At 55.0% G+C, this 12,325-nt stretch overlaps 2 protein-coding genes across 5 annotated transcripts in view; both read left to right on the top strand.

The window, feature by feature from the left end:
* Window positions 1-436: 436 nt before the first annotated feature.
* Window positions 437-10,206, top strand: SRF (serum response factor). Of its 3 annotated transcripts, none has more exons than XM_017547337.2 (7): window positions 437-1,519; window positions 3,207-3,473; window positions 5,045-5,306; window positions 5,881-6,000; window positions 6,993-7,184; window positions 7,507-7,583; window positions 7,795-10,206. In XM_017547337.2, exons 1-7 carry the CDS (start codon window positions 1,004-1,006, stop codon window positions 7,888-7,890), a joined length of 1,530 nt encoding a protein of 509 aa, XP_017402826.1. In that variant the 5' UTR covers window positions 437-1,003; the 3' UTR covers window positions 7,891-10,206. The 3 variants fall into 3 exon arrangements, with proteins under 3 accessions (XP_017402826.1, XP_037601241.1, XP_037601242.1); XM_037745313.1 differs by lacking the exon at window positions 437-1,519 and adding an exon at window positions 1,711-1,943 and having other exon boundaries at window positions 7,795-10,197; XM_037745314.1 differs by lacking the exon at window positions 437-1,519 and adding an exon at window positions 1,862-1,935 and having other exon boundaries at window positions 7,795-10,197.
* Window positions 10,207-10,851: 645 nt separating this feature from the next.
* Window positions 10,852-12,325, top strand: part of CUL9 (cullin 9) — a 43,218-nt gene continuing 41,744 nt past the window's right edge. For both annotated transcript variants that reach the window (XM_017547340.2, XM_037745315.1), the window contains exon 1: window positions 10,852-10,947. The gene's annotated coding sequence lies outside the window, so the exon portion shown is untranslated. The remainder of the gene's footprint in view (window positions 10,948-12,325) is intronic.

The following is a 12,325-nucleotide window of genomic DNA, read 5'->3' on the forward strand; positions in this document are numbered from 1 at the left end:
AGCCAGCCTGGTGGGAAAGTGTCGTCGCCTACAAAAGCGAGGGAAAAGGAAGGGAAGTCGGGGGGAGGGGAAAAGTTAGAGCGGAGGGGCCGGGACGCGACGAGTCTGGACACCGGGGACCCAAGCCCCCTCCGCTCTGCCAATAACTGTGCCTCCCTCAGGAGGGCGTGAGGAAGTGCTCCAATCGATCCCTACACTCCTCCCTTGGAATTTGAGCTGTATTTTAAATTTTACTGCAAACCCCACAGTCCACCCAGGGGTTTCCCCAGTGCCTCCAGCATCCCGGTGCCCATTTCCTAATGCTGCTCCCTCTCCTCCTCAAGACTGCGCTCCAGTCCTCTCCCAGGCTGCTTCTCTGCCGGTGCCTCCCAAACCATGCTACCATTCTCGGGTTCAGGGAGGCGGAGTCGTGCCTGCTCTCCGGTTCCTTTAAGAGGCGTCGGCTCCACCCCTCTTGGAGTCGCGGTCTGACGCGGGATGACAGCAACGAGTTCGGTATGTCTATGCAAATAAGCGCCCCCGTGGGCCAATGGGGAGCGGAGGTGCCGGAACCGCGGACCAATGGGGCGGGGGCGCTGGGGCTCACCATATAAGGAGCGGCCTCGCCATAAAAGGAAACATTGTATCTCTTTATATGGGGGGAAGGGTCGGGGGATCCCTCCGCCGCCAGCGCGTGGTCCCGGCCCCCTCCACCCGCCGTCTCGGCCGCGGCCAGCAGCCCCTGCCCCCCGGGGAACGCTGACGGCCGCCGGGCGCGCCGCCCTAGCAGACGGACAGGGGGCGCTGCGCGCGGCCTGGGGCAGCCCGGGCCACAGGGGCAGGAAAGTGAGGGCCCAGGTCGGCCCGGGCGTGCAGGGGCCCCGGGTTCGCAGCGGCGGCCGCGGCAGCGATAGCTGCACCAGCAGCAGCGGGAGTGCCGGGTTGAGCCGGGAAGCCGATGGCGGCGGCGGCGGCGTCTCCGATTCCTCGCTGACTGCCCGTCCGCCCTCCTGCATCGAGCGCCATGTTACCGAGCCAAGCTGGGGCCGCGGCGGCTCTGGGCCGGGGCTCGGCCCTGGGGGGCAGCCTGAATCGGACCCCGACGGGGCGGCCGGGCGGCGGCGGCGGCGGGACTCGCGGTGCTAACGGGGGCCGAGTCCCCGGGAACGGCGCGGGGCTCGGGCCCGGCCGCCTGGAGCGGGAGGCTGCGGCAGCGGCGGCAACCACCCCGGCGCCCACCGCGGGGGCCCTCTACAGCGGCAGCGAGGGCGATTCGGAGTCGGGCGAGGAGGAGGAGCTGGGCGCCGAGCGGCGCGGCCTGAAGCGGAGCCTGAGCGAGATGGAGATCGGCATGGTGGTCGGTGGGCCCGAGGCGTCGGCGGCGGCCACCGGAGGCTACGGGCCGGTGAGCGGCGCGGTGAGCGGGGCCAAGCCGGGTAAGAAGACCCGGGGCCGCGTGAAGATCAAGATGGAGTTCATCGACAACAAGCTGCGGCGCTACACGACCTTCAGCAAGAGGAAGACGGGCATCATGAAGAAGGTACCAAGCCGGCGAGCTGGCGGGCCCCGGGGGCCGGGAGGGGTGGGGATGCACAGGGGGAGCCCGGGAGGAAGGCAGAGCCTAGGCGGAGGTGAGAGGCGGCGAGTCCACTGGAGGTATGTGGGAGGGGATGGCTCCTGCCCGGGGAGGGCCGAAGGGGAGGGGCCGCCTGGGAAATGTGGGGAGAGGGGAGATCCCGCGAACGCCCGGAACCGTGGGGAAAGGCGCCGAGGTGGGAGTGACCGGCGCGCGAGGGGAAGAGGGCTCTTGCTGAGTGAAGGGGTGAGGAGCGGTCATGGGAGGCTGCGAGGCTGCCAGGCTGCCAAGGAGGTGGATAAAGAGAAGCGGGATCAGTAGGTCCTGTGCACTCTGGTGTTCGGAGGAGGGCGCCGGAAAAGCAGGGAGCAGACGAGAAGGTATGGAGGTGAGGAGGCTGGAGCTGCATGACAACAATGAGCGAGCATGCGTGGGAGGAAGCGGGCACCACGAGAGTAGTGCTTGTTCGAAGGACAGGCAGGGTTAGGAACCAGGTAAGAGAGCCGGGCAGGAGAACTGATGCTGCCCTGAGCAGCAGGGACCTAGTCCCGCGCCGGCCGTGTCTTCCATGGCATCCACTGGGAACCGCATGCTCCTGGCAGGACCAGCTGCAGAATCTCCTGCAGTTAGGACAAGTGGGGTTTCCAGCCCTACGGAGAATCTATGCATGGATGGGGTTTGGGGGAAGCCAGGGAGGCTTGCCAGAGGTACCTAGGAATTCCTCATCTGCCAGCCAGTGAAAGTGGTAAGGAAAGGAGTAATTTTGGGGTGTAGAAGGTAAGGGAAGGGATGAAAGCAGAGGAATTGGGAAACAAGGAGCTGGATCCTTGGAAACGCTGGCTGGTGTTTATTTCTGTCCCATGTAGAAACCAGAGCTGCTTCCAAGGTGGTTCGTAGAACTTCGTTGGGAGGGTATGGCATCTATGGGGCCATCCTTAAAGGCCCCCTTCCTGGGCTCATGGCAGGATGTTCAGTACTAATCTAGGTCTCATCTCCCATCACTCCAGACACTGTTGTATCAGTATCCCTTATCACTTGATCCAGTGGAGAAGGTTGTGGGGGGAGGTAATTAATGAAGGAAAACTCTTTTCTCCTTTCATAACCTTCTTCCCAAGACAAAGAAAGAAGGGCAGTAAAGTATTACAGGACAAAAGGAGAAGTTAGGCTGTGTCAACAAGTTGGAGCCTGTGCAGTTTCTGGAAAGAAACATGGAACTGTTGGAGCTTAAGTGGTCGGTTATCACTAATGTCTTGTGCAAATTCCACTGTGGTAGGTAGGGATCCATCCTGGTCCCTGTGACAGTGAGGAGGGGTGAGGCTCTGGGACATTCCAGGCTCTAAGCTGTGTTGGAGAGCAGCTAACTGGGTCCTTCGTTGGTATCCCCTGAGGTTGTATGTTCTACTACCCGCCAGCTATTACTGTTTGCTTGGGGTATCTGCAGGTCAATGGGGCTGCTCCTCAAAGGAGGAGGATGGGTAGTTTTGCTGCTTGCAGAGATCCTGATAGGACACTCTGTCCCCAGAGGCACTAGAGATGAAGGTCATTATGGGAATGGGGGAACGAGATCACTGTATAATTCTTCTTTTTCCAACTTCCCAAGGAAGGTAGAGATAAAAAATTTGCTGACCTGCCCATCTCCCTCCTCACCCAGGCCTATGAGCTGTCCACGCTGACAGGGACACAGGTGCTGTTGCTGGTGGCCAGTGAGACAGGCCATGTGTATACCTTTGCCACCCGCAAACTGCAGCCCATGATCACCAGTGAGACCGGCAAGGCACTGATTCAGACCTGCCTCAACTCGCCAGACTCTCCACCCCGCTCAGACCCCACAACAGACCAGAGAATGAGTGCCACTGGCTTTGAAGAGACAGATCTCACCTACCAGGTGTCGGAGTCTGACAGCAGTGGGGAGACCAAGGTATGTTTGTGTTGCCTATGTAAGAGGAGGGAAGGGAAGGGGGTCCCTCTCCCTCTCTGGCCCAGGACAGGTGGATAGGTGCCTACGGATGTTGAGTGGAGCCGGATTAGCGACCCTCGTCCTAGGGGACAGGTGTCCATCCTCGCTTTCCTGACAGAGCCCGGCCCTCTAGATAAGCGGGCGGCCTCCGTGCCCATATAAGGCCCGCTCGGGCTCCACGCCGGCCTCCCGCCCGCAGCCCGCCTGCCTGGCAGGGCCATTGCATTCCTCCCGCCAGCTGTCTCCCCACTAGGGGCGGGGGTGTAGCTTAGCCCGGCCCTCCAGGCTGGGTCGCCAGGGAGTAGAAAGCGAGCACTCTGGTCCCGGGGTCCTGGGAACCCAGCACTCTCGGCAGGCAGGCTGGTTGATTGGGCCGGAGACTACCTTACAAGCCTGCCGCCTGCCTCTTTAGGATGTTGGGGGCCTGGGCAGTTAGGGAGCGCTTTCGCCTGCTGCTAGGGATGCTGGGGCTGTTACGCCTCCCCCTTCCTTTTCCCGGTAAGGAGAGGGGGTGGGGCTTCCTCCCTTGCTGTCTGGGGAGCTCCACCTTCCGGGTAGCGCTTAACTAACTGGCCAATGGGAGGAAGCAGCACTGTTTGCCTTAGCAACGCCTCTGCCAATCAAGAGTCCTGGGCCCAGCTGCTTAGCAAACGTCTCGTGCTGAACCACCCCCAAGCCTTTGACCCTCTGGTTGACTCAGTTCGGGTCTGGGCTTGGTGGCTTGGTTCTCAGTTTCTTCCTTCCCCTTCTAAGAACGAAGGCTCCCGGAGGGGAAGAGTCAGTGCTAGGCTTCTCCTTCTCTTAGTAGCATATCATCTGTAATAATTTTTAAACTTTTGTAACAGTAGGTCTCATTTATTCCCAGGAAATTTGTTGGATGAGTACATTCTTTTGGTAGTTTACATCTTGGATGTGTGTCATTGCCAGACCCTGAAGATCTCTTTCAAACTCTAAGTTCCCTGAGAAACTCAGAGTTCCTATCGGAAGCCTGACAAATCAGAGCTGGAAAAACTCTTTTAAAGAAAACATAGCAACCCAGCCTCCTCATGCTTATAGAGGAAAACCAAGGTTCAGAAAAGGGGAGTGGTTATTTCAGGGTCACATAAATGGTCATTACCAGAGCTAGGAACAGGCCTTGGTGTCCTGACTCTCCAGCCAGTGAGATTACCACAGTCCATTGGAGCAGAGAACTCGGGATTATAATGATGACAATGATAATCATCATCATAAGAACAGCAAATATTTATTTTAGGCTTTTTATGTGCCAGGTACTGTTTTCCAAGTGATTTATGTATGCCAACTTACTTAATCCTTACAGCAACCTGGGGGTAGGTATTACTCTCCCTTTATGGATAGGAAACTGTAACTCGGTAGATCAATAGCTTACCCAAGAGTCAGGCAGCAAGTAAATGGTGGTGTGGGGATTTGAACCCAAGCTCACTGGTTTCAGTCTGGGTTCTCAGTCCACACAAAGCTTCTGCAAATGCAGGATCTGGTAGAGGCTCATTGCTTCATCTTTACTCTGGGTGTAGGACACACTGAAGCCGGCGTTCACAGTCACCAACCTGCCGGGTACCACCTCTACCATCCAAACAGCACCTAGCACCTCTACCACCATGCAAGTCAGCAGTGGCCCCTCCTTTCCCATCACCAACTACCTGGCACCAGTGTCTGCTAGTGTCAGCCCCAGTGCTGTCAGCAGTGCCAACGGGACTGTGCTGAAGAGTACAGGCAGCGGCCCTGTCTCCTCTGGGGGCCTTATGCAGCTGCCTACCAGCTTCACCCTTATGCCTGGTGAGTCACGAGGGGCAGGGAGAGATTCGTCCTCGGGGCAAATCAAGCATGCTAAGAGTGTGTTTAGGGCCGGCACCAAGAGAACCTCTTTCCCTGCTCAGAAGGAAGGTGACTAGGGGCCAGAGCCTGAGAGAAGCCTCTTATATCCCGTTGGCAGGCATACCTCTGCCCACTGAGACCCCTGCTGTCCTTGTCAGTAAGTTTCAACCATATACTCTGGCCCTGTCTAGGTACCCCAACCCCATGCCCCACTGCCACAGGGCAGTAGACATTTCACCACTTCCTGCCTTGACTGGGAGGCAGATCATGTCCTTGATGAGTTATTGCCAGCTGTTGGGTTAACTGAAGAAAAGAGAGGCAAGGCCCAGGGCAGGAGGAGGAGGGATGAGCAAGAGCAGAGCGTGGAAGCCTCCAGAGGGGAGATTTGGGCATGAAGGGCCTCTTTGACTCCCAGGAAAGACAGTGATGGGAGTTTGGGACCAGTGTGCCAGACCCTGGGACTGGGGTGTCCATGGGTACTTGGTGGAGGTGGCAATTGAGCAGGACAGAGCACAAATAAGACTCTGTCTTACAGGTGGGGCAGTGGCCCAGCAGGTCCCAGTGCAGGCCATTCAAGTGCACCAGGCCCCACAGCAAGCGTCTCCCTCCCGTGACAGCAGCACAGACCTCACGCAGACCTCCTCCAGCGGGACAGGTATAGCTTGCAGCCCTGTCCCTGCCTGCCTTCCCCACGATGCCTAGCAGTAGGTGCCAGCAGTAGGTGCCAGCAGTAACCCTTCTGTAGCTAAAGTCAAGGGATTTCTTAAAGTGGATATTGAGGCTTTTGGCTTAATAATTATGGGATAGCCAGGTGAGGATGAATGGGTTTTGAATACTGTCCTGCAGTGGGGCCGTGGATTTCAGGACAAATTTAGGAACCACCTTCTCATTCAGATGAGGAGCCAGAGGCTTAGAAATAAGAAGTTACTTGCACAAAGACACAGTTGCTTAATTATCAAGAAGGACTTAGCAATTTTCTCTTTGTGCTAGGGTCTTACAGGTTTTGAATAGCTACAGTTACCCTCATGTATCTCTAGACATTTCAGAAATGATGAGATACTCTCAAAATAAGGTTAATTTTAAGTTCTCGTTATTTATAACCTTATTACTCAAAGTGTGGCCTATGGACTCGGAACACCAGCATTACCTGGGAGCTTGTTGGAAATATAGAATCTTGAGTCTCACCCCATACCTACTGAATCAGAATCTGTGTTTTAGCAAGATTCCCATGTAATGCATATTGACATTTGAGACGTGCTGGTTTGAAAGATGAATTTGTTCACTGTGCATTAAGAAGGAGGGAGAATGAGAACAAATAAGATGTTAGAGAGCTCCCTAAAAGGGAGTATCTGAGTTTCCTGAGAGTAGGTCAGTCATAATCTTTGTTTTTCCCAAGATTTGGGACTTAAAGAATTCAGCAGATAGACAATTGAATAGTACAATGTGATAGGATACAATTAAAGATTGGTGGTGTTGCGTTTAAGAAAAAATAGACTTTTTTAAGTTGATGATGGAGCAGAGAAATAGTTGTATCTAGCTTCTGACCTGGGAAATGGCAAGAGGGCTCTGGGGGCCTGGAATTCCTAGGGGTGGAATGGGAGGTATCAGTAGGGACCAGTGTCGAGCTGACACATTTGTGTTTACCAGTGACGCTGCCCGCCACCATCATGACGTCATCTGTGCCCACAACTGTGGGTGGCCACATGATGTACCCTAGCCCGCATGCAGTGATGTATGCTCCCACCTCAGGCCTGGCTGATGGCAGCCTCACCGTGCTGAATGCCTTCTCCCAGGCACCATCTACCATGCAGGTGTCCCACAGCCAGGTCCAGGAACCAGGTGAGTAGAGGAGCAGGGCTCAGGAAAGGAGGACCGTTTCCTTCCTTATGCACACACGCATACTCACACATACACACATGCACTGATGCCTACAAATATTTCTACCCAAATACAACACAGACTTAGATGCTCACACACACATTTGGACACCATGCACACTTGGATGCTCACACCCACATGTACCCTCAGACACACTGGCACCCTCTCCCTTTGGCACTTCCATCTGACACTCCCCACATCACTTGTGCATTTGTCACCACTCCTCCAATATCAGGAAGTTTTAACAAACAATTTGAGTATCTCCTGTGGTTTTCCAATGTAGGTGGTGTCCCCCAGGTGTTCCTGACAGCGTCATCTGGGACAGTGCAGATCCCTGTTTCAGCAGTTCAGCTGCACCAGGTAGGTGGGGATACCTGTCACCCCATCCCAGATAGCCAATTATTTGTCTTGACTTTGGGGGACCCTGTTACCAGTTTATCAAAGCTGAAATCCCTAGCCCAGAAGCCCATCTGCTTTTCTGCACAGGCCTTGGTTGGCAGGCAGGGAAGCCGGGGGAGCCTGAGCTGGCTGGCCAGTCCCTGCCTCTTCTCATACACCCCCTTCCCTCCAGATGGCTGTTATAGGGCAGCAGGCCGGGAGCAGCAGCAACCTCACCGAGCTACAGGTGGTGAACCTGGACACCGCCCACAGCACCAAGAGTGAATGATCCGCCCGCCGCCCTGGACAGATGGCCCAAGGGATGGCACCACTTATTTATTGTTGCCTTTTCACGTTTTCTTTACACACACGTTGACGGGCCGCGGGAGGAAGGCGAGGAGGAGGAGCGGGCAGGCAGCCACAGGACTGAGCCCTCTCACTCCAGCCAAAGAAATGGGCCTGTCTGCCTCCACCCGTCCTCCCTCAGCCTCCCCTTCTTCCCACCCCACCTCCCATTTCTGTTGCTGGAGGGGCCGTCCTCCTTCCTGGGACTCCCCTCGCCAGCTTGGCTCGATGTTTGCCATGAGTATTAGCTTACCCAATGGGACCGTGCCCCACCTCCCCACACACAGGCCTTCTGTGGGGCTGGGCACTGTGTCCTCCCCTGAGGAAGAAGTTGGGGCCCTCTTGCCAGCCTCCTTGCTGACCCCAGGTGAGCCCTGTGTTTGCCACAGGCTGGGTCAAAAGAGCCCTGCCCCTGCCCCTCAGGGGGCCAGCTGGGGAGACAGGGGCTTCCTCCCTCACACCGCTGCCCTCTGCCCCTTCAGCTCCTGAGTAGCTGGGCCTGTGCACTGGGCAGGTTCCTGGGGCCGCCTGCCCTGCCTTGCCGCTCCCCTTGGACTTCCAGGGGCTCCTGGGTTGGAGGGAACCACCAGCGTTCCCTTCTTCCCCTCGTCTTCCCCCCTCTCCTCCCAGCTGCTTTACTTAAAGTTGATTTTGAACTTTTTATTTGAGGAGACGAAGTGAAAACAAATCTATAAATATATATTTTTAAAATATTTAACTTTTTTTTATGGCGTTTTTCTCGTCCCCCTCCCTGCCCAAACTCCCCTTCCCTGGGGAGCCTTTGGGCTCCCCAGAACTGGCTGGGCCCCTGGGGACAGAGCCACCCCACAAGCTTGGGGTCCACCAGTGTGTAGGGGAGATTCTGGGTTTGCCCAGTCCTGGGTTGTTTCCAGGAGAAAGCGGGGGGAGGGGCCCTCAGGCCATGCCCCAACGGGGTGGGGAGGGTGACCTACAGCTCTGGGCCTCTTTTTGCCCTTTAGGGCTGTTGCTAGGGAGAGGGAAGAGGGAGACCAAATGTCGGGGTGGGGTGGGAGGGTGTCAGGCAGAGGCAACTGACTTCATTTGTGCCACACGCATGGGCATTGCAGCCTTGTGCTTCCCCAGGCCTGTAGCTGCCTGGGGCCCAAGTTGCAGTGAGCAGGGTGGGGTCTGGGAGGGGGTGAGAGGCAGGAATGGGGGTCAGAAGAAGTGGGAGCAGCTCTTGGGCTGAGTGTAGCCAAAGGGGAGCCAGAAATGGGCAGCTCTCCCAGGGAGTGAGCAGCTACTGTAACTTTTTTAAATTAAGACAAAAAGCCTTGAAGAAAATGACTTTATTTTTCTAAGTGTAACCTCAGTATTTATGTAATTTGTACAGGGGCCATGCCCCACCTCCCTCTTCCCCCTTTGGGGTAGATCTTGAGGGTGGGCAGCATGGGGGGGAGGGTCTTTTACCCTGTGTCAGAGCCTACCTTCACCACCTATATCCAGAAAGGGAGCTTTTTCAGAAACAGGGCAGCAGTGGGGTGAAATTTTCTTAACCCCTACAACTAACTGCCTTCAGTAGGAACAAGCTGGCTTCTGTGATTAGGTGAAGGGGTGGGGGAAGATTTTACGCACAGCCTAGTTATCAAGGGGATGATTTGCCTACATGTTTGAGAACCCCCTAACCTCTAACCCTCATTGCTGTCTTGCCCCAGTTTGGGGTGCCAAGATGGAAGTCACCTTTCTGGGCTTTCTCCTGGAGATAGCTGGGGCTTATGGGTGGCTTTCAAGGCTGGGGCATGGCAAATCAGGGGCCAGAGAGCAGGGGAGCTTGGGACTCAGGTCTGTAACTGCCCAACCCCTTTGCTCTGCTCTTGTATCACTCCACACCACTCACTCCCTGCTCCCCCACCCATGGGAGGAGACCTTTGATGAATTCTTCCTCTCCTTCCCACAAAAGACAGACCCAGTGAGTGAATCAGGCAAAGTGCTTATAATGGGTGTTGTGTGAGCGTGGCCTTGGGAGAACATGCGTGTGTCAGGGATGAGTTGAGGTGGCATTTTTATGTGCAGCGATCCTTGGTGTTTCCCTTCCTCGGTGGCTCTGGGGTATGTGTGTGTGTGCGCGCGCCAGAGTGTGTGTGTGTGTGTGAATGTGAGTGTGTATGTCAGTGGTTTCTACTTCCCCTGGGATGCTGACCCAGGAATAGTGGACATGGTCACAGTCCTATGTACAGAGCTTTCTTTTGTATTAAAAAAAAAATACTCTTTCAATAAATGTATCATTTTTGTGCACAGACTGTGGGGTCTTTGGCTCTATTTTTCTACTTAGGGAGGGAGAGGGGTATGGCTGCAAGGCAAACTCCTAAAATTGCTGCTCTGAGTAGCAATCCGGGCGAGAGAATCTCCTCCGGGTGAGAACGGTAATGCTAATGTGTGCTTTGGGCTGTTGAATTCTATACAATTTAAGGAACGTTTTGCGGGTCGAGGATCTTCTTCCCATGCGTGGCTTTGCTAGGTGTTAAGGCCAACGCATAGGAGTAATTTTAATAGGAAAAGTGGCACAACTAATCCAAAGCCTTACTCAAGGGTTTGGGAAACTCATGGGCACGTGACCTACTGAAAGGTCATAGGACAGCTTTAAGGTGGGAGTGTGGGATACTATGTTTCGTCAGAATGATCTCTGTGTTGGGAGAGGGAGGATTAGGAGGGCAACCCAGTGAAGAGAAGCGGGGGTTCACAGCTGATTGGATGGAAAGAGCTTCTTCCTGCTGCAGAGAGAGGAGCAACGTGACCGCGATCCTGGGCACCGCCGGTAGCGCGCCCCCACGCCCCTCTTCCCGTGCAGCCGCCTGCGGTAGCACGCATGCTCCACTCGCGAGCTGTTCCGCCACGCTCAGCGTGGGCCGCGGTGGGACCCGTAGGTACCCGACCGTGCGTGCACTCGCCGTGTGACCCGGAAGGGAGCTCTGAGGAGGCGGGGCCAGGACGGCGGGACCAGCTGCTGGGTCCCAGCGAGGGCTGAGCCGGGCGGTGGGAGGTGAGAGGAGAGTTCTGCGCGGACCCGGTCCCTCCCCTTCTCCTGTCCCCTCCCCGATTCTTTAGCCACTGTCAGTAGGGCTGACAAAGGGAACCAGATCTAGCTCTCTGAGATTTACTGGGTCTTTCGGCTTCCTTGGACCGCTCCCCCAACCATCCTCACCCCGCTCCCCAAACCCGTTCCCTCTGCAGTGCTGGCCTCCTCCACCTCCCCACGGCTCTGCAAGCTTGGGCTTGACCTTGCCGTCTGCTGGTCTCATCCCTGCGTCCGGACCTCACCCCCACACCTTAGTTTATAATTGCTCTTCTAGGCCTACGTTACACTCCCCACCTCCTCCTATCTGATTCTTTTACGTCCCTCTGCTGGTAACCAGTTGCCCGCTGGCACGTCGCTGGTTACCATCCAGGCCTGCCCCACATCGTAAGTGGGCCCCTACCTCCATTGAGGTCCACATCCTTCTTTCTCCCTCCTCTTCTACTCTCATGTTCTGTCCCTGTATGCCAACATGACCCCTGCCCTGACCACCATGTCTTCATCTGGGTGTATCTTTTCATTCTTATTCTCACTATTTCCTGTTGCCCCTGCATTGCTTCATATCACGCGTATCTTTACTGATCGTTCCACTCCCATTTACAATCAGTCTTAACAACTTTGCATTTATCTGATGACTCTCCTACCTCCTCTATCTAAGAAGTATGTGCTACATGCTGTTCCAAGTGCTTTATATACATGATCTTATTAAATTCATGAAATAGCTATGAATATTACTACCATCTTGCAGAAGAGAAAACAAGCTCAGAGGTTAAGTAACTTGTTCCAAACTATGCAGACAGTGAGACAAAGAGCCAGAATTCAGAGTCACATTTATCTGACTCTGAAATTTCTGAATATTGCTTCTCTCCTGACCTCATTCCCTACCTTTAACCTCATGATTACCACCTCTATCTTATCTACCTAACTTACTTAGATCCTTACCATACAGCATAAGTGCAGGGTGAGACCTGGTTGTCTTTCCCATAATTTTGTCTGGTTCCTAGGCCCCTCCCTCTTTCACAAGACTCAAATATGCTTTTCCTATCCAGTCATTTGCCCCAACATTCCAGCTTTTTGTCATCTCCGCTCTCTACGTCTGCCATGACCCACCCTTTACATCCACCTTGCAGCTTTACTGTGTTGTTTATACTCCCTGTCCGGCCCCTCTGCTATCCTGCTGTCCTACGTTTGCTCACGTTTTCGGACTCCATGCCTCATGTGCTGCTGCCTTCCTGTCCGCCCATGTTATCCTTCTAAGTCCTGACCTGTAACTCTCAGCCATGCTGCTATCCTGCCTAAACTGTCTTGCTTAACTGCCACTCTGTTTATTGTTACTTTGCCTATT

This window comes from Cebus imitator, unplaced genomic scaffold, assembly GCF_001604975.1.
Source record: "Cebus imitator isolate Cc_AM_T3 unplaced genomic scaffold, Cebus_imitator-1.0 Scaffold197, whole genome shotgun sequence".
Classification (NCBI taxonomy): domain Eukaryota; kingdom Metazoa; phylum Chordata; class Mammalia; order Primates; family Cebidae; genus Cebus; species Cebus imitator.